At 41.0% G+C, this 27,680-nt stretch overlaps 1 protein-coding gene across 3 annotated transcripts in view; it reads right to left on the reverse strand.

Annotated features, from left to right (window-relative positions):
* The window catches only part of mrs2 (magnesium transporter MRS2), a 48,768-nt gene extending 22,598 nt beyond the window's left edge, over positions 1-26,170 (reverse strand). For 2 of the 3 annotated variants that reach the window (XR_006315902.2, XM_043719170.2), the window contains exons 1-7: positions 25,622-26,170; positions 20,658-20,731; positions 20,540-20,576; positions 19,201-19,313; positions 15,492-15,665; positions 12,819-12,949; positions 2,511-2,627 (exon numbers count right to left, since the gene is read on the reverse strand). Coding sequence is in view for 2 of the 3 variants with exons in the window: in XM_043719170.2 (XP_043575105.2) it covers positions 2,511-2,627; positions 12,819-12,949; positions 15,492-15,665; positions 19,201-19,313; positions 20,540-20,576; positions 20,658-20,731; positions 25,622-25,823 (848 nt within the window). In the remaining variant the exon portion in view is untranslated. The remainder of the gene's footprint in view (positions 1-2,510; positions 2,628-12,818; positions 12,950-15,491; positions 15,666-19,200; positions 19,314-20,539; positions 20,577-20,657; positions 20,732-25,621) is intronic. The other variant, XM_087978603.1, reaches the window with a different exon arrangement.
* Positions 26,171-27,680: the final 1,510 nt, after the last annotated feature.

Below are 27,680 nucleotides of genomic sequence, written 5' to 3' on the forward strand. Positions count from 1 at the left end.
GTATTGAATTTAAGAGCAAAGAAGTTCTGCTGCAATTGTACAAGGCGTTGGTAAGGCCCCATGTGGAATATTGTGCGCAGTTCTGGTCTCTTTATGTGAGGAAGGATAGAATGGCTTTGGAGGCAGTGCAGAGGAGGTTCACCAGGTTGATTCCAGAGATGAGGAGGTTACCCTTTGAGGAGAGGTTGGGCCACCTGGGACTGTACTTGCTTGAATTTAGAAGAATGAGAGGGAGTCTTATGGAAACATATAAAATTATGAAAGGAATAGATAAGATAGAGGCAGGTCTCAAGATTGCAGGGGGGCCGTTGGGGGAGGTTGGGGGTGGGTAGTACATTTTGGACAGAGATGAGGAGGAATGCTTTTCCCAGAGAGTAGTGAATCAATGGAAATCTCTGCCCAAGGAAGTAGTAGAGGCAGCTTCATTAAATATATTTAAGATACAATTGGATGGGGTTTTTGCATGGTGGGGGAATTAAGGGTTATGGGGATATTGAAGGTGGGAGAAGCTGAAATGATGGATAGATCAGCCATGATCTTAATGAATGGTGAAGCAGGCTATTTACTGCATCCGCTGCACCCGATATGGCCTCCTATACATTGGGGAGACAGGCCGCCTACTTGCGGAATGTTTCAGAGAACACCTCTGGGACACCCGCACCAACCAACCCAACCACCCCGTGGCTGAACACTTTAACTCCCCCCCCCACTCCGCCAAGGACATGCAGATCCTTGGCCTCCTCCATCGCCAGACCATGGCCTGGAGGAAGAGCGACTCATCTTCCGCCTAGGAACCCTCCAACCAAAAGGGATGAATGCAGATTTCTCCAGCTTCCTCATTTCCCCTCCCCCCACCTTTTCTCAGTCCCAACCCTCAGACTCAGCACTGCCTTCTTGACCTGTAATCTTCTTTCCGACCTCTCCGCGCCCACCCCCCTGTCCGGCCTATCACCCTCACCTTAACCTCCTTCCACCTATCGCATTCCCAACGCCCTCCCCCAAGTCCCTCCTCCCTACCTTTTATCTTAGCCTGCTTGGCACACCCTCCTCATTCCTGAAGAAGGGCTTATGCCCGAAACGTCGATTCTTCTGCTCCTTTGATGCCGCCTGACCTGCTGACCTTTTCCAGCAACACATTTTTAATCTCTGAACCCCAGCATCTGCAGTCCTCACTTTCTCCTAGACAGGCAGTGCAGCAAGCGATTAGGAAGACAAGTGGTACATTGCAAGAAGATTTGAGTTCAGAAATAGGGAAGTCTTTCTGCAATTATAAATGGCCTTGGTGAAGCCACACCTGGAAAACTGTGTTCAGTTTTGGTCTGCCAACCTATATCTATTATAGAGGGAGGTTCACTTGGCTGATTCTGAGGGTGGAGCAAGTGAGGTCTGCAGATGCTGGAGATCAGAGCTGAAAATATGTTGCTGGAAAAGCGCAGCAGGTCAGGCAGCATCCAGGGAACAGGAGAATCGACGTTTCGGGCATAAGCCCTTCTGCCTGAAGAAGGGTTTATGCCCGAAACGTCGACTCTCCTGTTCCCTGGATGCTGCCTGACCTGCTGCGCTTTTCCAGCAACACATTTTCAGCTCTGATTCTGAGGGTGGCAGAATTGTCCAATTAGGAGAGTGTGTTTCGACAGGGCCTGTATTCACTTGAGTTCAAAGGATGAGGGGGTGGGGGGGGGGATTTGATTGAAACATGTAAAAACTCTAACAGGGCTGGACAGACTAGTACAAAAAGGATCTTGTTCCAGGTAGGGGAAATTCAGAAAGAGGGGACACAAACCATTTAGACCTGAGATGAGAATATATATCTTCCTGTGGAACCTGTGGAACTTTCTATCACAGAAGGCTATGGAGGTTGTCATTGAATATATTCAAGAAAGGTAGTGATTTTTAAAAAGATTTTAAAGGCATCAAGGAGTATGGTGAAGAAGTGGGAATATGGCATTAAGATAAAGAATCAGCCATGATCATATTGAAGGATGTAGATCACTTGAAGATCAGAATGGCCTACCCCTACGAAATAAAAACCAAAAGAATTGCAGATGCTGTAAATCAGAAACTGAACTTGCTGGAAAAACTCAGGTCTGGTAGCATCTGTACAGAGAAATCAGCGTTAACGTTTCTGGTCGAGTGACTCCTCAGAAGTTCTGAGGAAGGGTCAATGGACACAAAACATTAACTCTGATTTCTCTCTGCAGATGCTGCCTGACCTGCTGAGCTCTTCCAGATTTTTTCTGAGCCTACTCCCAGTTTCTATAATTTGTCAGAACTTGAGCACTTGCATATTATTTACCTCTCTCCTGATTTATTCTGTTAGGGATTGGTTCTGTGGGGAAAATACTATTTGCATCTGATGATAAACATATTTGCATCATTTGTCAGCTTTACATCTTCATTTGTTGAATTTAGATTGTATTCCACACAAGAAAGTGTGTTGATGATTTAAGCCAACATGGGGTACTTGAGACGATTAACGCAGGTAAGAATAAGTAAAACTGTACACAAACCAAACATGTTGCTCACTCCACTTGCTGAGACAAAGCTCTTCTATCTGTTTCTCTTCATCTAGAATCTCCAGCAGTGTCTCCTTGAAGACCTTTATATCCGTCTCCAATTCAGATAAGCTACGAAATAAAATAGACAAAAATCTTTGCATTTAATTATGTTGCATTTTACATATTTAGTAAACATTTAACACCTCCCTACATTAAAAGTGTTCAATTTATAAACATTAGGGATTGGAGTATAGTAAGACAGAGACTGATAGATTTGTAAATACTGATGACATCAAGGGATATAGGGACAGCTCAGGTAAACAGCATTGGTGTTGAATAACAGAGAAGGCTTAAGGGGCCAAATGACCTACTCTTGCTCCTATATTCCACCTCATTTCAAATATCAACATTGGAATTTACAAAGGAAACTGCTCATGCAAAAATTACGTTGTGGATGCACACTGCTACCAGTGCATGTGCTACAGTGCAACTTAGCACATCGCATAGAGGTACAAACAGTAGCAACTGACATATACAAAGATAAATACTTAAGCAATCTATATGTATGATGCAAATACAGTTACTGTACTCACCCTACCCAAATTCCAAATCCTGCCTTTGTTTTTCCTTCCTCTATTGTGGAATATTGTGCCACAATTAGAGTCAGAGAGTCATACTGCACAACAACAACAACAAAAATAATAAAACCTTCTCTAAATGTTGCACTACGGTCACTCAGCTCCTGACCTTGTTATAGTCTTGGTCCAAATATGGGCAAATCATCTACAATCAAGAGGTGAGGTGACAGTGATCACCCTTGGCATGAACACAGCATTTTACAGAGTATGGCGTCAAGAGGTCTAAGTCAATGAGAAGGGGAAAACTCTCTGCTGGTTGGAGTCATAGCTAGTAGAAGAAAAAATAATTACGTTTGTTAAAAGCAAATCATTTCAGTCCCAGGGTATTGCTGTGGGGGTTCCTCAGGACAGAAAAATATCAAATGAACATGAAACACATACAGAGGATTTTCAGCCTTTTATGTCCATAATGGCGATAAGAAATCTTGCAGCTTACTCCCAGTTCCCACTTTTAGTCCATAATTTTGTAGGTTAACTCCCTTCAAGTATCCAAGTGACTCTACCATTCTTTTAGACAGTGAATTCCAGATTCCTACCACCTTCACCATTAAAACAATTCCCCTGAAATCCCCTGTGAACCTCCTCATCCTTACCCTAAATATATGCCCTTTGTTTTGGATCCTTCAACCAAATGAGACATTGCTACCCACTCTATCTATATATGTCCTAATTTCATGCCCTTCATTTAGGTCTGCCCTCAGCCTCCTTTGTTCTATAGAAGATAATTCTAGCTTATCGACTCTTCCCTCATTATTAAAATAGTCTGGTGAAAGCAACATCCTTTTAAGTTTTCTCTATACCCTCTTTAGTGTAATCACATCTTTTCAATACTGCAATAACCAGAACTCCACATAGAACTAAAGCTGTGGCTCAAATAATGTTTGCATAACTCCAGCACAGCCTTCCTGCTCTCAGGGGATCAGTTAGCTCAGTTGTTTGCATGGCTGATTTATGATGCAGACTGATGCCAAGAGGAGGGGCTCAATTCTCACTCCAGATGAGGTTATGATGAAGAACTTTACTTCTCAATCACTCCTCTCACCTTAAACTCATCACAAGTCATCTCTCTAATGATAGAGCAGCCCTATGGTTTGGTGGGACTATGGTGATTTTACCTTTACCCTATCAACTTTTTGATTACTTGGCTAAGAAAGCATCTGTATGTATTTGTGACCCACCCACTCCCCCCCCCCACCCCACCCCCGCCTGTATTTACCAGTCCAGCTACTTCCAGAGTTTGTGGATATGCACTCCCAATTTTCCTCTGTTCCTCTACATTTCTCAGCATTCTACCAATTATTATGTATTTCCCATAAGGCTTTGTTAGCCTTCCCCAAACGAATTACATCACACATTTCCAGATTTAACTCCATTTGTGACTTACCTGCCCTCCTGACCAGCCTGTTAGTGTCTTGCTGCAGGCTAGTTTTCTTCATTATTATTATTAAACACCTAGCCAAACTTTGTAGTCTGAAGCATGCAGCTACATTTTCTGTTCTAAACCTCCAGTACCTTTTGAATGTTATTAATCAAACTGTGAATCCTTTTCCAGTAAACAGTTTATTTATGAACAACAGACAATGTAAAGATGCAGGCCAGATCATCAGAAAATAAACACTAATATTGAAACAATATTGGAAATAAAAGCAGAAAATGCATCAGTTCAGACAGCTTCTGCAGTAACAAAAATGACAGGAGACAGAGTTTCACCAAGGTCACACAAGGACCTTACTTGGCAGACAATGGACAATGCTTTGATCTGCAAGACTCTCAGGTGAATAGGTTGTTTCTATACCAGTTGAACTATGCTTCACAACGCGGTTAGTTTGGGTTTACAACTGTACTTTCAGTAATCCAATGGCGCATATTTAAGGTGAGAGATCTCTAAATTGTTTGATTGAATGGACTTTCAATTGGAGATAAATATAAGCTCTCGGCCATCTATTTAGTTCACTTTGACAACAGTATTTTCACATCACAGCAGAGAAGGGTAATGTTGAAGCGTGATGCTACATTCGTTCAAGATTCAGGATGTAGGTTTGTTCGCTGAGCTGGCAGGTTTGGAAAGCTGAAAGCAAACCTTCCAACTCAGCAAGCAAACCTACATCCAGCACCTCAACCTGAGGTACAAACCTTCTCAAACTCGCTAATTCAAGATTCAGTTAAATGAATCTGAAGTTTGAAACTGGATTGCTTAGATTCAGAAAATACTGTGAAATCTTTATGTAATTCAAATAATATGGAACTGTTTCTTGCATTTACATTGCTTTTTGTAAATTAATTTATTCCCAGATAACTATTAGGCTCTTTTGCCCTGAAATACATATGGTATTTCGAACAAAAACTAGAGTAAAACATGCATAGTTGACTTTTCATAGAAACATTAGCAAACAAAAAGTTGACAATGCATCACTTAAAAGAGATTTGGGAAAGGTGACCAAAGGCGTGCTCCAAGAGATAGTCTTGGAGGCTTGTCTTAAAAGAAAGGGGGGATCCAAGATGGCGGCGACCCAGTAAGACTGAGTCTATAGTGCTCCTCCCAAGACTTGGGCACAGTGGGTCACCTACCCCCTACCAAGCTCACCAAATCATTTATAAATTATTTATAATAGTTTAGTAACTCAATTAGTTGTGTAATATTACATTTAAGCAACTTAATCCTAAGTTAAAATGACTAAAGGGAAGGGAGCCCGCAGCTCTCAGCAGGCAGGAACCCCTCCCCCACACTCTCCAGCTGCAGCAGAGGCGTCCACAGCCGCCCCGGGGGACTTACCAACAGTAGCAAGTCTTGCAGAAATGCTTTCCAAGCTTGACTCGAAGATCGATGCCTTTATCGTCGAATCCAGAAATCGTTGGGAGTCGCTGTCGGCCGCGCTGCAGAAGCACGACCGTGAGATTGAAGAAATTCAACGCCGAGTCGGAGGGGCGGAGCTAAAGGCCGCGACCTCGAGACAACCGCTCAATCGGCCGTGGATCAGGTCCGGACTCTCGAGCAGCGAGTCCGGACCTTGGAAAATCATATTGACGACCTCGATAATCGAGGTCGTCGAAAAAATATTCGTTTGCTGGGCCTTCCCGAACAGGAAGAGGAAGGCCAGCTTACAGCATTCCTGGAGCAGTGGCTGCCACAACTTTTAAATCTGCAAGCTGGATCAGGCCAGGTAAGGGTGGAATGGGCCTACCGGGTCGCAATACGCGGGCCCGGCTCGAACCAGCGCCCACGCCCAGTCCTGTTCCGGCTGCAGAGCTACAGGGAGAGGCAGATACTCCTAGAAGCCTCTAGAAATCTTGGAAAAGACCCCCAAGCTATGATCTACAAAGGATCCAAGATCATGCTATTTCAGGACTTTTCCCCGGCTCTGGTTCGAAAGAGGAAGGCATTCGACGAGGCGAAGAAGCGTTTAAGGGACTTAAATGTTCAGTACTCCTTACGCTACCCAGCGATGTTACGCTTTAACCATGAAGGATCTGTATATAACTTTGGATCACCAGAAAAGGCTAAGGAATTCTTGGACTCTCTTAGATAAACTGTAGGACATAATGGATGTTGGTCTGCCTTCCCCCCCCCCCCGCTTTGGTTTATATTCCCTCCCTTTTTTTTTCTTACCTTACTGCTTAATATTATTATGGGGGGTGGGGAGAGGGATTTGATTTTCTCCCCCCCTCCTTGGAGTTGTTTTCTGTTATTATTTTATGTATATGTGAGGGATGTATGTATATGTGTGTGTGTGCGTATGTATGTATATATATATATATATATATGTGTGTGTATGTGTATGTATATATATGTATATATAAGCTGGGGGATTTGGTTAATGTTGGTGGGGGGAGGTGGTTACCTTATTCGATTTTACCTCTGTCTTTAGGAGCGGGGTTGTTTTTCCCTTCGTTATTTTGTATTATATTTAATTATTATTTGTTGAACTGGTAATTTTATAGTTATATGTTTATATATGGTATTAACATTACCAAATATACCCAGGTGTTGGTAGGGGTGGGGGTGGGGTGCTCACTGTTAACTCTAGCTTTGTATTATATTTGAATTTTCCTCATTTTATTGAGGAGTGCCTGGGTCAAGGGTGGGGCATTGGTTGGGAGAGGATATGAGGGATTTTTGGAGAGGAAGTGACGCCCCCTGGGAACAAGGGGGAAAGTCTCCACTTAAATACGTTTTATATTTTTTTTATTTAGAAATAGTTTTTTACTGTATTGTTGTGGGTGTATTAAAGAGGCTTTATTTTTGTAAATTTTACATGTTCCATGCTCGGGATGTTCTGGATAGGGTTCCCCCTCCCGAGGGGTCTCGGATTGGCCCAGAGGATTATGGTTGATCAGTCGGTTAAGTGGTGCACCTGGAATGTCAAGGGGAGTAATTCGCCACTTAAAAGGAAGAAAATATTATCAAATCTTAAGAAGGAAAGAGTTGATATAGCTCTCCTACAGGAGACACACCTGTCAGATAAAGAACACTTGAAATTACGACAGGGCGGATTTGATCAGGCTTTTTTTTCTTCTTTTAGCTCAAAAAGCAGGGGAGTTGTTATTCTTGTTCGGAAGAATTTCCCTTTCAAAATCCTAAAGCAGATAAAAGACGAATCTGGACGATATATCTTGATTAAAGCCCTCATAAATGGAGAGGAATATGGGATTTTAAATTTGTACTGCCCCCCGGCACACCCCTTTAAATTTATAACGGAAGCCTTTTCAAAATTGATGGCTTTTGATGCCCGTCATATAATTATAGGGGGAGACTTTAATTGTATTATGGATCCGGAAATAGACAGGATTCCCAAGAGTACTGCAGGAGTATCTCCCAGATCTAGACAATTGATGGATCTGAACAAAGAATTAGGATTAGTAGATGTATGGAGATGTCTTCATCCACAGGGTAGAGATTTTTCTTTCTACTCTAATCCACATAAATGTCATACCAGAATTGATATGTTTTTTGCCCCCTCGATTTTTTTAAATTCCATATCATCCTGTAAAATAGGTAATATAGCAATTTCTGACCACGCTGCTGTATATATGGAAACTAAGGCGAGGAACAGTGGGACATCCCCTCGGCATTGGCGTATGGACCCCTTCTTAATGAAAGATAGTAAATTTGTAAAGTACTTCTCTCAAGAATTTAAAACTTTTTTAGAAATTAATTCAGGTACAGCTAGCAACCCGTCAATGATGTGGGAGACCATCAAAGCTTACACGCGAGGCTTGATCATCTCCTACTCAGCGACCCAGAAGAAATTAAAGGGAGAACAACAGCGTCTGCTTGAAGCCCGCTTAAAAGCGGCTGAAACAGCATACACTGATAGACCCTCTATTATTAAATTGCAAAGGATTACAGCTCTTAGGACAGCTCTAAATACTACACTTACTCAAACGGCTAAGAGGGAAATATTATTTGCAAAGCAAAGGTTATATGAATATGGCGACAAACCGGGTAGATACTTAGCATTTCTTGCAAAGAAAAAAAAGGCCCCTCAGACTATTATGTCTATCAAGGAAAGTACGGGTATTTTGACTCATGATCATAAAAAGATTAATGCGACCTTTAGAGAATTCTATTCTGAGTTATATAAATCACAGGATTGTGAAGATAGGACGAAGAGGATGCAGTCATTTTTTAAAAATTTGACTTTTCCAGACCTAACTCCGGAACAAGTATCGGTCCTAAATGCTCCTCTCACACCCCAAGAAATAGTTGATGCAATTAGGCACCTTCAAAATGGTAAGGTGCCGGGCCCAGATGGCTTTCAAGCTGAATTCTATAAAGAATTTACAGAAATACTGGTTGGTCCACTTATGGACATGTATAACTATGCATATAGTCAGGGCTGTCTCCCGCCTTCGCTGAAAGAGGCAAATATCTCTCTTATCCTTAAAAAAGGAAAGGACCCAGAAGATTGTACATCATACAGACCAATATCCTTGCTAAATGTAGATTTTAAAATCCTCTCTAAAACGTTAGCACTGAGATTAGAAAGGATACTGCCACATATTATAAAGGAGGATCAGACGGGGTTTATTAAGGGCCGTAGATCATCCAATAATGTTAGAAGGGCTCTGAATATGATTCAAGCTTGTCATCAGGGAAAGATACCAGGAGTAGTGGTTTCATTAGACGCGGAAAAGGCATTTGATAGGGTCGAATGGTCATATTTGTTTTACACATTGGAGAGGTTTGGTGTTGGACAGGTGTTTACCAAATGGATCTCAACATTGTATAGTGATCCCAAAGCAGTTGTGGTTACCAATGGATTAGGCTCGGATAGCTTCAGTGTGGGTAGGGGCTGCCGTCAGGGATGTCCCCTCTCGCCATTGTTATTCACGCTAATAATTGAACCACTAGCAGAAGCTATACGAGCTGATCCTAATATAGTGGCCCCAAGGATTGGTACAGGTAAACATAAAATTACCCTTTATGCAGATGATGTTCTTCTATTCCTCAGTAACCCTTTGATGTCCATACCTCGCTTAATCCAAGTTATTAATACATTTAGTGCATTCTCAGGCTATAAAATTAATTTTTCAAAATCGGAGGCTATGCCAATGGGTGGCCTTGCTGTGATACCCTGCTTAGCGGACGGTTCCCTTTTTCCCTTTCGCTGGTCCCTGGAGGGTTTCTTATATTTAGGCATTTTTATTACTCCAGTATTTGGTCAGTTGTATAAGGCTAATTTTGTGTATTTATTGGAAAGGATAAGGCAGGACCTCCAGCGATGGGGAGACCTGCCAATTTCCTGGTTGGGTAGAATAGCATTAATCAAAATGAATATCCTGCCCCGTCTCCTATATCCTATGAGAATGCTTCCGGTGATGCTGCCGAGGACGGCTTTATGTAAATTATACGGCTGGCTGAGTTCCTTTATCTGGAACCATAGGCGGCCCCTCATTAAGCTGAAGAAGCTACAGCTTCCACAGGCAAGGGGTGGATTGGACTTCCCAGATTTTAGGAAATATCAATTAAGTTCCCTATTAAGTTACATAGCTGATTGGGTCTTGTCTGATCCACAATCAATCTGGTTGGACATCGAGGCTTCTCAAGTAAAATACCCACTTATTAACCTTTTATTCTCAGACAAGAGGAAAATCATTACAGATCACTGTAAAAACCCTATAATACTGAATACAATCAAGGCTTGGAATATAATGCGGCAAAATGAGGGTAATTCACATAAAACATCCCCCTATGCACCAATAGTAGGAGCATGGGGATTCCAACCGGGGCTAACAGATGCCACTTTTAAACTCTGGAGATCCAGGGGTATCTCATGTCTCGGGGATTTATTTAAAGATGGGGTCCTGATGTCTTTCGGACAGCTGCGTCAGAAATTCGGATTACCCAATGGAGACCTCTTTCGATACTTCCAAATTCGAGATTTTATACAGAAGAAGACTACGTTATTAGATAGTCTTTATAAATCCGATAGAGAATGTAGTATCCTACGACCAGTGGGGGTATCTTCCGTCAGTAATATTTATCATTTGCTACATGATGAAGTATCGGGAGATATGGATAATCTGCTTAAAACATGGGATCAGGATCTGGGACTAGAAATCTCCACAGAAACGTGGAATGATATCTGGGAAAATGCTAGAAGAATTACTATTTGTAACAGAACCCAGGCTATCCAGCTGAAGATACTTCATAGGGCCCATATAGCACCAGTTCGATTGGCAAAATTTAAGGCAGGAGCATCTCCAATGTGTCCTAAATGCAAAATAGAGGTGGGCACTCTTGTACATTGCTTATGGACCTGTCATAAGATCCGTAGATATTGGACTAAAGTAGCAAGTACCCTGACAGAAATTTTAGGAACGGAAATAAAAGTGGACCCCGTATCTCTCCTCTTGGGCTTTTCGAACTTTCCCTCCCTGGACACGTACGGGAAGAGACTATTTTCTATTCTTTCTTTCTGTGCAAGGAAAAATATTTTGATGAACTGGGTGGCGGAGGGCCCCCCTGGATTTTCAAATTGGCACAGACTAATTATGGAATGTATTCCCCTTGACTTCCTTACAAATATGGTGCACCGAAAGACCAAATTATTTTATAAAATATGGCAGCCCTTTTTGAATTACATAAATACAGATATTTCGGCTATCCTAACAAGGGCTTTTATTTAATTGAGATTACAAACCTGGCTGGTCCGCGGCCCCTCGGGGGAGGAATCCCGCACGAATACGGGTTTTATCATAGCTGATGCTAACACATCCCGAGCATGTAAGAGACTTAAATATACACCCTGGTTAGTTGTAGGTTAGATTAGTAGATAGTTGAGTTTTGTTTGTTTGTTTGTTTGTTTGTTTTTTTTTTCTTTTCGGGTTTTTTTTTGTTGTTGTTTTGTTTTTTTTTGTCAAATTTTGGCTATTGTATGTTTGAGCTAATTGTATATCAATGTTTATATCTGAGAGTTTTGTTTATTTTTGTAAACTTGTAAAAATGTTAAATTTCTAATAAAAATATCTATAAAAAAAAAGAAAGGGAGGCCCTGCAGAGTTGAAGGCATCATCAACCCTGGAGCTGCTTTTATTCAGGAATTCACAAGCGGCCAAAATTGGAGAATGTTTGGAGATTCCTGAAGGGTTGTAAGCTGGAAGATTTTGAAGGGATAGCTTCTCCTTTGTTTAGGAGTGGGAATGCTGGATAGCAATTTTGCAACTATTTCATAACTAACTATTGAAGGTGGGAGGCCACGGAAGGGTTTGAAAACAAGAATGAGAATTCAATGTTAGTGATGGAGTGGAAGCTTATTCCAAAGTCAAATACGACACAAAGATTGCAACAAGTCTGGTTAATCCTCAGACAGTCGCTGAGAAAGGGATAATGGGTGGTTTGGACTATGGCATTTGCAGCAGGGATAGAAAGCAAAAGCAAAATTTGGTTGGAAAATAATTTCTGTTCATTCAGCACTGAATACAGGTATCCTCTGCTATCCAAAAGCAGAGCGTTCTGATGAAACCATTCATAAGCCAAAATGGCACAAAGCGAAGAAGCAATAACTATTCATTTAAATGGGTAAAATCTTTGAACATTCCCAGACCCCAAAAAAAGCCTACCAAATCATACCAAATAACACACAAAACCTAAACTAACACTAACATATAGTAAAGGCCGTCAGAGGCTGGGGTGGTGAGAGGTACAGGATACCTTAGGTCACATTTTGATAACAGATGCACAAAATAAATCGAGATAAAGCACAGATGTTCACAGACACTGTTCAAATCTATGGCGGTTTGATGCTGAGAAGCTGAGTGTAGTTCCCAGGGAAGGCGCTTGGTGGCGCCACTCTCACTGCGCGTGCTTTCTCGTAAAAGCAAAAATCCTCTTACGGTTAGCGAAAACAGGTACTAAAGTAGGTCTCTTGTAAAAGCAGATTGGCTTAAAGCCAACGTTCGAAAAGCCGGGGATATTGGAAAAGCAGTGTTACAATTTAAAGACAAAGGTTATGTTAGTGGCGTCAGTGAGGTAGAGCTGGGTGTGATTTGCGTAAATCTGAAACTAGACATCCTTTATAGGTGATAAGAAAACAGTTGGAACCCTTCCAATGTAGAACAATGTAGTAAAAGATAAATTGTTAATCTTTATATCATAGGAAACACTATCTAAAGTGTGAAGAAAGTGTTTGGTAAGTGCTGCATTCATGAATTATTCGGATAGTGATTGGTTTAGTCTTACTTTTTACTGGCTTGAAGTAACACATGCAGATTGCTTCGATCAATTGAAAGCTGTTTGTGGTCCACAAGAGCTTCTAATGTCTCTAATATCTGAGGCTGTAACTCATTTAGTTTTGATTGTAGAAAGTTAATCTGGAGACAAAAGAGGTTATTTTCAGAAACGTGGGCACACTCTACACAAAGAATTTCTATTGTCTTTAGATTTAAAACAATACACAAAATCTTAAGAATACATTTCCTCAAAAATGTAAATGGAGACGAAGTTGGATTGTTGTAGAAGACAGTGAATTAGAACATAGAATTGTCCTTGGTTGGACAGTTCAAAATGTGCCAACTAGAATCAGTATATCCAGTCATCTTGGTATAAATGGGTTAAGGTAATCAATCACAACCAGGGAATTGAATAAGAAAGGTGACTTCTGATGCATGAAAGGGAAATATTCATACTTGGATGGTGTTAAGGGAGGGCCAGAGTTAAAAGTTAAGGTTTCTCTTATTGCATCCTTTGTGCTGCTAAGTTCAAAAATCACACGACATCAGACTATAGTCCAACAGACTTATTTGGAAGTACAAGCTTTCGCAGCACGGCTCCTTTGTCAGGTAGCATGGTCAGCTAGACAGTGTGCTGTTTATAAGGAAGATAGTATGTCATGTAATATGTATAATATTACTTCACTGCTCAAATAAAACCAAGCTCTTTCATGACATAAGGTCTAATTACTGCAAAATAAACACTAAATATATTCATCCAATGTTTAAATATATATCAATGCTACAGATCAGAGTTGAAAATAATTTTAGCTTGCTGCAGTTAATTGTATTTGATTATTTATGTTTTTTCTACAACAGTGAAATCAAAATTTGGTAATATTTGGCAGGATAGACAAAAGAAATGTGAAACATACTAGATAAACCACTTTTTTTGATAAATAAAGTGTGACATTGTTTATGGTAAATTCAGTCATATGTTCTGAAGGACAAGAGCATATTTGTTCATGGAGGTGCTGATATATTTAAAATACCTTGTTTGTTCAAGGCCACAAATTCTGTTACACAAATTAATTTCTGATTTTTTTCTCAGCTTTTTTCCCAGTCTAGGATACACAGAATGAGGCCAAGAGCCTGTCATTCAGCAGCACATCAAGGGATGATATTCCCGGGCTTTGTCACTAGTAAAGGAGGAATGATCCATGGGATTGGTAGAATCCTCCCATTTGGTTGCACTCTTGCAATTGGCTGTAATGATTTTCATTTGACAGATTTTCACTCAAAAATTGAAAATTTGAATTCCCTTGTTCTGCCACTTCCACGTGGCTACTTTAAGATATATCTTGAGATTAACAAAGATCTTAAGAAGAGCTGGGAGAAAGTGAGGACTGCAGATGCTGGAGATCAGAGTCGAGAGTGCGGTGCTGGAAAAGCACAGTAGGTCAGACAGCATCCGAGGAGCAGGAGAATCAACGTTTTGGGCCTAAGCTCTTCATGAGGAATGAAGCATGGATTCTCCTGCTCCTCGGATACTGCGTCGCCTGCTGTGCTTGTCCAGCACCACACACACAACTCTTCAGTAAAGCTGCCTGTAATTAGCCTTTAACATTACAAAGTCTTGTACTAAGAAAGCTTTCAGAATTTGATTATACTTAGATTTTCAGAACTGACAGCTTGAAAATCATGTTATAACATTAGGGAGGACAAATAATCATTCCATTAATCAGAACCTAACACAAGGATTGTTATCTGTCTGTACAGAATAGTCATTCTAGAATTCGAACAAAATTTAGCATAACAAGAGGTAAACATTCTTTTTACCACTTCCCTCGATAACTTATTTATCATCTCTCAGTACATTTGAATTTAAAGTTAAATGTTTACTCAAGTGGGAAGAATTTGATTTGAGGTGGGACTTTTTTTGTAAAAAGAACAGATATTTACATTAACCAGTGAGTGGAAAACAGTCAGACTAGCTGCATGGCTTTAATAGGTAAAAACAATCACTGCAGATGCTGGAAACCAGATTCTGGATTAGAGGTGCTGGAAAAGCACAGCAGTTCAGGCAGCATCCGAGGAGCAGTAAAATCGACGCTTCGGGCAAAAGCCCTTCATCAGATTCCTGATGAAGGGCTTTTGCCCGAAACGTCAATTTTCCTTCTCCTCGGATGCTGCCTGAACTGCTGTGCTTTTCCAGCACCTCTAATCCAGAGCATGGCTTTAATACCCTTACTATCAAATCTCCCATAGTTTAAGGTCACTATGAGCAAATCTATGATGGCTTGACAGGAAAGGAACGCAAAAGGAAATCACTCACTTATGTTTATCTATCAGTGAATATCCACATAAAAACATCATATATTGCATCCAGTAACTGACCTGCAAGAAGAATTTGTAACTAAAATTTCATTTGTGGCGATGATACCATAAGTGAATGAAATATACCCATCAAGGACAAAACTTTACTGCAAAGCTGAGGGGGGCAAATAATTCATTTCCAAAAATGTAACTATGTAGTTGGAGAAAGGTACCTAGCTCTACACAAAGCTAGATAATGTAGTGAAACAAATCACTTTCTCAAACACTTTATTGGCCCAACGACACGAGTTTCCATTTTTAGGAACACTAATTTCAAAGCAATCAATTTTGAAGCTTCTGTAACATAAATACTTTTCACTTCACTAACCCTGTGCTGAAGTATTGCTTCTATGGCTCTGAATTCAAAAGGCAAAGAGTATGTGACAAGTTGACCTTCTCCAGCTAATTGCAATGCCAGATCCTTCAAAAGCCACTGCTCCAGATTTGATTGTCGATAATCAAGGATAAGAAGATGCTCTGGAGTAATTACAGCCTTTATTATCTGTCAAAAAGAGAACAAAATGCACAACTCTTCCTTTAAAATTGTTAGCAAGGATAACACTGACTAAATATGTGCATATAAACAAATTTAAAGTTTAATTTCTAATATTTCTTCAGTTTATTTGAGTCAAAAACCATTTCAGAATTTATTCCATCTTTTGCATGAGGCATTAAGCTGACTTCATCTATGCAAGTTGAAATCAGCATAACACCAGCTTCATTGTGTCAACAATGGGTGCTCGCAATTCAATTCTCACACCATTTCAGCCCTTCAGGACTTCACCTTGGAGTTCAGGGACATCTGCGACTGACATGCTTCTGCCAGGATGGTTTGTGTATGGAGCAAACATACATGTCTAATGTATCGAAACGGGGTGCGTCTTATTGCTCTTGGCTTCACTTCTTAGCAGTCACTCACACTGTGCTTAGTTAAATGCCGTCAGCCTGTGACTCGGGTTACTGAGTGAATGATTGCAGTGAAAGGTGGTAATTCAAGATAGAAGGGAGGGATTTTAAAGCATAGGAGAGGATACGAGCTCCAGGACCTTGGGAGGAGTGGGGCAGGGAAAGCTGGAATGCCTCCAGAGACAACACAAAAGGGAACATCAAGGATTTTTTTTTGGGTGGGAGTGAGAGGGAGCAGAGAGAATCATCCTGAGGCTCAGGCAGATTATGGAAGTCACTTACAAAAGGCATGAAGTTGAAACCTTGCCATCTTCGACATGAAGTCAATGGCTCAGTTACAAAAATATAGGCTGTAACCTCACGTACAGTGGGGAGTGTAAGTTACCTTTCCTCTTTTTTAAAAAAAAATTCATTCACAGGATGTGGGCATCACTGGCTAGACCAGCATTCACTGTCCATCCTTAATTGTCCAGAGGACACCTTTATTTCTTTTGGGAACAGAGGGAAATGGCTTTCATGCAAGGCCCTGCTAAATGCACTGGATATATCATGCTTCCTCTCCGCCTATCTGCAATCTAATTGTGATTAATTAGCAGGTCATTTATTGTCCAAGAACATAGTTTACCAATTACGGCCTCATCCAATGACCATTGCATTGTTCACAGCCATTGGCTCCTTGTCATGTCAGCTAATATAATCAGAAGCTAATGCAAAAGTGACACCTGGGTATGACCTTACTGAATTCATTCATAGTGATCAGTGGAAGACAGCAATTCAGAGCTGCTTTATTTGCACACTGAACCTCAAGTATGCAAGGACAAATCCTGTGATATGAAACATTTGAAGGGGAGGTGCCATTCACAGTGGTTTACTGTCAGTATTTTATTCCATCAACGTAGCACTGATTGTGTGGACACTTTGGTAAGTTTACACATATCTTGAGAAAGCTTGTAGCCTTACATGTGACACATTTGCTACTGGATATGCAGGAAAGTGCCTGACCACGGTGGGCGTTGGGATGCCATTTGTTCAGAAGAATTGGAGATATCTGTTCTTAGTGTCAATGGACCGGTGTAAATAAGATGATAACAACATTTGTTCACTTGTGGAATGAGTGGCAGTACCTCCTCCTCACACAGGGACTGGAAGATTGTGCATATTTCACAGTTGGATGTCAGATACCCAAATTTCTAGTTATATCAAAGACTCTTAACAAAACTCATACTCAATAGGAAAATAACTTTTAATTTAATAAGCTAAGTGGAATATGCATGCAATAGAATGATCCTGCTGTGTTTTCATGTATATCATACTGAGCAGATTTGAACTTTTGAAGCTCAGCTCCATCATCTTGATTATTCTGGAATGTGAATGTCTCATTCCCCTTATAGACTAGGAAAAAAGAAAAGCTGAAACAGACACAGTAAGAAAGTTGGAAGATGTGCATGTGAGAGAGAGAAAAAACATTCTTCTGTAAATTACATTCACTGACCGAAGGATTCAAGGGGAGAGACAGAGCGAGAAAGAACAGAAGCTGGTAGAAAGACTAACTGATTTGAGTGAAACACTAGCTTGACATGGATTGAAGCTTCGTGTGTTGTTCCCTGGAGCTCTAGATTTGGGAATGTTATGAATACTCTGTCCCTTGTCCCTGTTACAAGATCTTTCCTCCATGATATTTTTGGGATGTTTATTGTGTCCTTCACTATGAATTATGCAAAGTGATGCTTCTAAGGGTCCTCCAAGTTTAGCTACTACTTGTCTTTATAAACATACACCGAAGTTCTTGCTTTTTGATTTTGTGATTCTTGCCAATTGACTTTCACAATTAATTTTCTGTTCTTTTTATTAGCTTTCCAGGAACCAGCAGTGGGAGACTGAAAAGTTCAGTCCTCTGGCCTACCACTTGTTTTCTCCACTTTGTATGCCATTATTTTTGATTGGACACGCTCCTCGACTGTTTTTGTTAACCATAGATGTTCACCCTTTTCACAGAGTCCTTCTTTTTTACTGGCATAAAAGTTTTATGAACTATCTGTTTAAATGACTGCCAGTGTTCATCTACTGTCTTTCATCTTAGTCTATCTTCTCAGCCAACTTTAGATAATCCTTTATTCTGTAATTACTCCTATTTAAGATGAGAACACTGATTTGAGACCCGAAGTAGTCTCCCTCAGACTGAATTTGAAATTCTACCATATTGTGATCACTAACCCATAGAAGATCCTTAACTTTGAGAATTCTTATTTATTCCTATATTATGAGATCTAATATAGTTTGCTCCTGGACGGGTTCTGCAATGTACTGCTTTAAGAAGAGCAATCCTTGATGCTCTCTGGAGATTTGTCTTCCTTGTTACCTTTGCCATTTGACTTGTCCAGTCAATGTGAAGATTAAAATCATCCATGACTAATGTCCTACTTACACACCTGCATTGTTTTTAGATTTATACTTTGTCCTACAGTGAAGCAATTCTTCACAGGCCGATAGACAAATTCCACGTGTGACGTTTTCTCCTTCTATTCCTTATTTCCACCAAATTGATTCCACATCATGATCTATCGCACTTGCATCATTACTCACTACCACACATATTTTCCTTTATTAACTATTTACAATTTATTAACAATTAACAATTTTCCTTTCCCTTTTTGACTATTTTTCCAGAACATTAAAATGTTAACTCTATATTTTTTTCTCCAGAGCTGCTGCTAAGCTGGAGTTTTCCCAGTACACAACTGTTTTTAATTCTATTCTTCCAGTCAGTTGCACAATGACATTAACCGGATGCACACTGCTTCCAGTCCCAATGAGTCTTTCCCTCTTTGAGGGACAGAGACAAATAGAAACACCATGACCTTCAAGTCACGTGTCACCCTGATTTGGACAGACATTGCCATTCCTTCATTTTCACTGCTCCAAAATCATGGAACTCCCTAACAGCATTGTGGGAGTGCCTTCACTATATGTACTACAGCAGTTCAAGTAAAAATGTTCACTTCTTCTAGAGTAACTAGGAATGGGTTCTAAATGCCAGTTATGCTTCTGTTATGTTTACCCTCAGAATGCAAAGAAAGAGAGAAATTTCCAACACTGAATAATCTAGAAGCACAACTGAAGAGCCTTCTTACCTCCATTCTTAGGATGATACAATTATTCCTTGTATTAATGCTTGTTAAATGTTGAAATCTTAAATCTCGAGCCTGAAGACCAAGTTCCTGGTACAGTTCTGTCTTCTTTCGTTCTATGATGAGAAAAGCCATGTCTTCATTGAATCAGTTTATGTAATAAATTGAGAATGTTTATCACCTATAACTTTTCAGAAAAAAACAAATGTATCTCCCTTTTCTTATGCTAGAGGTGGTGCCACTGTATTTAATTATAAGCAGACTCATTCTGCCAGCTAAAGCACTTGCCAAATTAAATATTCGGCAGCAATAACATAAATTACAATATGTTACACTGACTCTTTACACGCATGCCTTAACAGATTGAGGCTCTGATCAGCTGTCTATGGAATCAGCTCTGCAAAAACATGGAAAACGAACAATTAATCAGATGTAAGAGGACAGAATTTGTAAAATGGCTTAGGGCCATGACCGGTCACCCCTGGTGGCCCAATGCCTGTTGTTTATGAAAATTAAATTGATAGACTTTAAGAAATTCAAAGTGTAGTTGAACATTCAATGGAAGACAGTCAACTTTTCTACATGAAATACTCTCTTTTTGGAGTTCTCTATAAATTCCTCCACTCTCTCTTCCTTAAAATCCATCTAATGTTTAGATTTTCCAACCATCCTAATATCAAGTTTGTTTTTTTATTTCATACCAAATTATGTATCTGCAAAGTAGCAAGGGACATTATTCTACATTAAAGTGTTATATAAATGCAAGGTATTGTTGAAACAGACCAGATTGCATGCCCAATCTAAAATGATAGAAGGATTTAAAATTAAATGAGAACTACCTGCTTGTTTCTTGCAAATGGGCAAGGTGGCACAGTGGTTAGCACTACTGCCTCACAGCGCCAGGGACCCGGGTTTAATTCCCGCCTCAGGCAACTGTCTGTGTGGAGTTTGCACATTCTCCCAGTGTCTGCATGGGTTTCCTCCAGGTGCTCCGGTTTCCTTCCACAGTCCAAAGATGTGCAGGTCAGGTGAATTGGCCATGCCAAATTGCCCTTAGTATTAGGTGCATTAGTCAGAGGGAAATGGGTCTGGGTGGGTTACTCTTCAGAGGGTCGGTGTGGACTGGTTGGGCCGAAGGGCCTGTTTCCACACTGTAGGGAATCTAATCTAAATGGATCACTAAAGATACACGTAAGACAAGCAATTCAGAAGATGTCTGTGCAATGAGTGATTGGCATCACAAGGAGATTGAGATTAACACTAATTTATAAAATTGATACAAATAATTTCTCCTGACACCAAACATATTTGGAAAACATAAAATGGTTGAAAGCCAACTTACCAAAGAAGCTTACGTTCCCAGCACTATCATATCTCATCTGTTTAAAAAAAAAAAAATTCTTTATGTGGTACCTGAATATTTTCTGTGACTTAAAAAAAAAAAACAGATTTGTACTTACTATCGAAAATACTGGAACCACACTGACAAGTGTAGTTTGAGAGGAATCTGTACTGTAATACCGCCAACCAATTGCTGAAGAAAGTGAAAAGATGTAAATATTAAAGACTTGCTTTTCATATAGAACAGTACAACCTACATGTTGGTTTGCTACAAAACATAGAATCAAAAAGTTATTTAGCACAAAATTACCCATAAGTCATTAAAAATCAAATTTGGTGCAGAAAATAGGAACAGCAAGACTGGGATCTTTCTGAGGGGAGGGATTAAGTTAGATGCTTGGTCTGATACACCTAGGGCTGTTTAAATCTGAAACAAAGGTACAGATTTTCTAGTGCAATCCCATTGGTTTTCAACTTCACTAAAAATTTATTTGTTCACTTAATCTGATTGTGTGCAAATTGGCTGCCATGTCATTTTACATCCTAATACTGAGCATATTTGAAAAGTGTATTTCATGCCTTGTGAAATGTTTTGAAACATTAAAGATCATGAAATTGCATGAAAGCTAATTATTTATTTCTATGTCTAATGTTAAATTACATCCATTCTAGCATGGCAGGTGGTGCAGAATACAGCCTTGCAACAATTTAGACACGTTATACACCACATGCGTGGAGATGATATCAAATGGAGCACAAGTTACCGAAAACGTGTGGTGCAGAGATAAACTATCCCAATAAACTAGTAAGAGGGTAAATAACTCTAGCTTGATTCAATATTTACTATGGAGCTGTCACATTTGGTGAGTAAGCAGTGACACACTATCATTTCAGTCATGATCGAGCTGAACAGCAGAAGGTGAAATGGTCTATTCCTGTTCCTAAATTCAGCCATGCTTACTTTTTAAGTTCAACATACCAATAATGAAAAACAAGTGACTGTTTCACCGCAAAGCTGAAGGTGCATCATCCCCATAATGTCTAACATTTCTTCTTTAAATCTATTTGACTTATCACTTCAACCAATACCAGTACCCACCAGCTTTCAAAGCCTTCCTCTTCCAACATCTCCTAATTTTTATACCCCTTGGTCGATTCTTTAAACGAAGCAACTTGTCCCATTTATTTAATTATAGGCTCAGAAAGTGCCAGTTCTTGCAGTGAAGTCAACATCAGATCTTCAATAATTCCAATTTCCTTGTCTTTTTCAAAAAGGTAGTTGGGCTGACAAAACAGATGTTTGGTTCTTATACTTAAATAGGCTTTCTTACAGAAGATTAGATTACATTACAGTGTGGAAACAGGCCCTTCGGCCCAACAAGTCCACACCGACCCGCTGAAGTGAAACCCACCCATACCCCTACATTTGCCCCTTACCTAACACTACGGGCAATTTAGTATGGCCAATTCACCTGGCCCCGCACATCTTTGGACTGTGGGAGGAAACCGGAGCACCCGGAGGAAACCCACGCAGACACAGGGAGAACGTGCAAACTCCACACAGTCAGTCGCCTGAGGCGGGAATTGAACCCGGGTCTCTGGCGCTGTGAGGCAGCAGTGCTAACCACTGTGCCACCGTGCCGCCCACAAGAGAAACAAATGATGAGGATGCACCAAAGCAAAGATGTCATGCTGAAATAGTAGTACGTTGCAATAAAATCAAAGTGCTGGAAAAACTCAACAGGTCTGACAGTACATGTTGAGAAAGAAACACAGTTAATGTTTTAAGTCCAAGAACCTTTCTTTGGAACAGATGGAGGCTGGAAGATTATTTATTTTGTGCTATTGACAAAGGGAGAGGTGGAGCAAGAGAAACAAATGATGAGGATGCACCAAAGCAAAGCCAATGGGAGTGCGAATGGTAACACAGAAGAGATTGGTATACAATCCATGTGCTAACGATAGGTGAAAGGGCCATCATTTTTCCTCAAAAATGATACATTATGGAAAGCATTGTCTGGAAGAATGGAAGCAGCAGATTCAATCTCGTATGCTGTAAAGGCCAAGAGCCTTGACAACATTCAAACAACAGTACTGAAGACTTGTGCTTCAGAACGTGTTGCTTTCCGAGCCAAGCTCTACCAATACAGTTACAACACTGGCATGTTCTCGACAATGTGGAAAATCGCCCAGGTACGTCCTCTACACAAAAAGCACGATAAATCTAACCCGGCCAATCATTGCCCCATCAGTTGACTCTCGGATTATCAGTAAAGTGATTGAGGTGTCATCAGTGTTCTGAAGCAGCACCTTTTCAGCAATAACCTGCTGAGTGATGCAAAGTTTGGGTTTTGCAAGGACCACTCAGCTCCTGAGCTCATTACAGCTTTTGTTCAAACATAGACGAAAGAGCTGAATTCCAGATGTGAGGCAAGAGTGACAACCCTTGACATCAAGGTCGCATTTGATCAAGTGTGGCATCACGAAATCCTAGCAAAACTGTAACCAATAAGGAGATAAACTCTCTCCTGGTTAAATTCATACCTGGCACATAGGAAGATGGTCGGGGTTGTCGGGGATCAGTCATCTCAGCTGCAGGACGTCCTCAGGGCAGTGTCCTAGCCCTAACTATCCTCAGCTGCTTCAGCAATGACCTCTCCATCACAAGTTCAGACGTGGGAATGTTTGGTGATGAGTGCACAATATTCAGCACCATTCATGACACCTCAGACACTGAAACAGTCCATGTTCGAATGCAACAAGATCTGGACAATATCCAGTCTTGGGCTGACAAGCGGCAAGTAATATTCATGCCACACAGTGATCATCTCTTATAAGAGACAATCTAATCACCATCCTTTGACATTCAAGGGTATTACCATCACTGAATCCTCCACTATCAACATCCTGGGGCAGGGGGTTGCCATCGACCAGGAACTCACTGGACCTGCCACATAAATACAGTGGCTACAACAGCAGATCAGGTGCTAGGAATATTGCAGCAAGGAGCTCACTTCTTGACTCCTCCAAAGCACAAATAAGGAGTGTGATGGAATACACCCCACTTGCCTGGATGACTGCAGCTCCAACAATGTTCAAGAAACTTGACACCATCCAAGTCAAAGCAGCTCACTTGATTGGCACTATATCCTTAAACATCCACTCCCTCCTCACCAACACTCAGCAGCAGCTGGCTGTATCATCTACAAGTTGCACTGCAGAAATTCAGCAAAGATCCTTGGGAGAGCACCTTCCAAACCCAAGACCATTTTCTTCTAGAAGAACAAGGGCATGAGAAAGATGGAAATGCCACCACCTGCAAGTTTCCCTCAAGCCATTCCTCACCCTGACTTGGAAATAAATTGCCGTTCATCCACTGTCAGTGGGCCAAAATCCTGGCTTTCCCTCCTTAATGGCATTGTGGGTCAATCCACAATATGTGGACTGCAGCGGTTCAAGAGGGCGTCTTACCGTCACCTTTGAGGGCAACTAGAGACAGGTAATAAATGCCAGCCAGCCAGCAATGCCCACAACCCATTAGTAAATTTTTAAAAATACATGTAATTGGCTGGAAATTTGAAATTGAAAAAATTTTGAGGATGTGGGAAAGAAAGAGCAGTCGGACAAATTGTGACATTTTCATAGCACCAAATGGTCTTGTTCTGTGTTGCTCTATTCTATGCGAATCATTCCTAGATTCCAAGGTTCAATTCCAGCCTCGGGTGACCTTCTGTGTGGAGTTTGCACATTCTCCCCGTTTCTGCGTGGGTTTCCTCCGGGCGCTCTGGTTCCCTCCCACAGTCCAAAGATGTGCGGCTCAGGTGAATTGGCCATGCTAAATTGCCCGTAGTGTTAGGTGCACTAGTCAGAGGGAAATGGGTCTGGGTGGATTACTTTTCAGAGGGTCAGTGTGGACTGGTTGGGCCAAAGAGCCTGTTTCCACACTGTAAGGAATCTAACCTAACCTAATCTCTTATCAGATTTACAGTTATCAGAAAACAATGTATTTTTTCAGAACAGTAACAAGAATAAAACATACCATCATGGTATGTAGTTTGTGGTCATCTCCTAGGGGATGCTTGTGTTAGTTTTGATGGCGACCCATCCAGGTGACATGGCAGATTCTCCACAGGCAGCACCTGTGATAAGTCTCCAGCTTTCTCACATGTAAGCGATATGACACCATGTTTCACAGGAGCAGAAATGTCAGGAGGTTGGTAGACTGCAACTTTTGTGCATGTCCGTAGGTAACAGCTAGTTAAGAGTCATCTGAGCAGCTTCCGAAAGAAGCCCACTCACTTGATAATGTGTAGGATCTTCAAGTCTATCATGCCTGACTGAGACACCTCATTACTCAATGATCAACTGCCTCCAGGAGGTAGCCTACAGCCCAATAAAGCTTGGAGATTTTGAGAGGCTGTTTTGGCTACAGGAAGATGCTTGTCTTATCATCATCCACATGCAGCCTTGATAAGTTTCTTTGAAAAGGTCAAGTGCGGAATACTCGTGCAGCAACTGGACAGGGCAAGCTGCTACATCAGCATACCAAATAATTGCCTTACATAATGCATAAGCTACTCCCACTTCACCATGGGTTAAACATCACAAGGCAGCCAAGGGTAACTTTTCAAAAATACCCTGAAAGCGACTTGGAGAAGATTGACTTTGACCACATCAGCTGGGAAGAGTGCAGTGGACGACCCACAATGGGGAGCTTGGTTTTATGAAGGGATAGCCGAGTTTGAACCAAGTTAGATTATGAGGGAAAAGCAAGAAGGAAGTTCAAGGAGACGTGTAACCTCTAATCAACCAAAGATTGACTAATCACCAACTTATTTTCCACATCAATGCTGTTTCAGTTCATCACTTTCCCCCTCTTCCTCTTTTAACATTGTTCTGGCTTCAACTTCTCTCTCTCTGGCTAATGTAAAACTCCATGGCAAGTGTCTTCACTTCCAAAACCCATCAATAATTATTAGTCTAGTCAAAGTGTACGTGTTCAACTTTCCCGGATTCACTGTTATGACGAATTAGAGTGCAAATACAACTTCAATAAATCTGGGCATCCGAAATGCATACTTACTGTGCCTGCTTGAGCTGACCTGTTGGGGATGGATTTCCAATCCGCACTGTAGTGCAGATGTTCGTGTTTTATACACACACTGCTTTGAAATCCTACACGTGGAACCGTATTTGAAAGATGAAAAATTAATGAGACCGGATTTGAGAGTGACTCGCTCTTTGAAAGAACGTAGCAAACACCTGGATAAACCATAGATCTCCATTTAATCCTTATGTGAATTCCCTCACAGTCAAAGAATAACTGAAACCCAAGAAGTGATCGTTTCAGCAATGAAGGACAGAAAGTTCTCTCCCGGAAGAAAACAGCAACAGCCGCAAAGTGTTTAAATTAAAAGTGACATCCTAAAGTAACTTTCGCAAATACGAATAAAAACCAGCTGTCCGAAGACTTATTACTACATCATGGAAAATACAAAGCAACAACGAGGTTCAAAAAAATCCAGGCAGAATTCTAAATTAGAATGTATCCCGTGGCAAGTGTAACAATTCTATTTGATACAGGGAATCAACCCCGGAAACTGACGTGTATCAACGTGCGCAAGCGCGGCCGAGCCGGCCCGACATATCCGCATGCGCAGTTGTATTGTCTTTGCAGAATGTTGTCAGAGTCAACAAAGTCACAAACATGATATAGGAAATGATCTGTAAAGTTTCACTGGCTGATAGACTTGTTTAATTTTTAAGATTAAAAAGTAATTTGCATCCATGTGAAGAAAACTTCCATTTCTGTAACCTTCATCAGCTCAACAACTTCCCAATGTGCAGTCGAAGACAAACTTCTGAAGTGTAGTCATAATGTGATTTCTAAAAGTTCTGTCAAAAGTTGTGGGCTTTGTTGGCAAAGTCAGCCTTTGTTGCCCGTCCTTAACTGCCTTTGACAAGATTGGTGGTGGGTTGCTTTTTTTTCAATTCCTGAAGTCCATGCGGGGTCCAATGGTTATCAATAATATCCCTCACGATGTTGGTAATGGGGAAATTATTGATGGTAATGCTATTGCCTGTCAAGGGGAAATGGTTAGATCCTGCCTTGTTGAAAATATCCATTGCCTGGCTCTTGCGTGGCATGAATGTTACTTGCCACTTATCATCCCAAGCTCAATTGCCACCCAGGTCTTGCTGCATATGGACATAGACTGCTTCCATGTCTGAGGAACAATGAATAATGCTGAAAACTACAATCAGTATTAGAAAATAGTCAAAAGGCAACATGCCACAAGAGATTTGGTGTCTAAGAACATTTTTGGATATATCAAAAGACAACATCAGGGTTCTCATGATGGATAGGTAGTATCCCTACATCTCAGCCAGGAGCCCTGGGTTCAAGTCTCACCAGCTCCATAGATTTGTTGTACCATCTCTGAACAGAATGATTAGAAAAGGCAATGTGCAAAAGCATTTTCTGTCCACAAAACTAGCTGTGCCTCCAATTCAGGTTGGCAGATCACAGCAAGGTCATTCACTTTAGAAGCAAGCACAAGAAGGCAGGTTACGATAAGAATGGCTATATATTGGGAGAGGCAAGTGTGCAGCGGGACCTGGGTGTCCTTGTGCAGCAGTCACTGAAGGTGGTTACCAGGTGCAGCAGGCGGTAAAGAAGGCAAATTGTATGTTGGTCTTCGTTGCGAGAGGTTTAGAGAAGGGATGTGTTGTTCCAGTTATGCAGGCTTTGGTGAGGCCACACCTAGAATATTGTGTGCAGTTTTGGTCTCCTTTTCTGAGGAAGGATGCTCTGCTCTTGAGGGAGTGCAGTGAAGGTTTACCAGGCTGAGTCCGGGGATGGCAGTACTGATGTATGAGGAGAGATTGACTAGGATAGGATTGTTTTCACTGGAGTTCAGACGAATCAGGAGGGTCTCATAGAGACTTATAAAATTCATACTGGACTAGACAGGGTAGATGCAGGGAGGATGTTCCAGGTGGTGGGTGTGTCCAGAACCAGGGGTCGGGGTGGACCATTTAGGATGGAGATGAAGAGACAAAGAGTGATGAGCCTGTGGAATTCATTACCATAGGAAGTAGTTGATGCCAAAACATTGAATGTATTCAAGAAGCAGCTAGGT

This window comes from Chiloscyllium plagiosum, unplaced genomic scaffold (assembly GCF_037043375.1).
Source record: "Chiloscyllium plagiosum isolate Xiang-an unplaced genomic scaffold, Cpla_swu_hap1 HiC_scaffold_34, whole genome shotgun sequence".
NCBI classification, from domain to species: Eukaryota; Metazoa; Chordata; class Chondrichthyes; order Orectolobiformes; family Hemiscylliidae; genus Chiloscyllium; species Chiloscyllium plagiosum.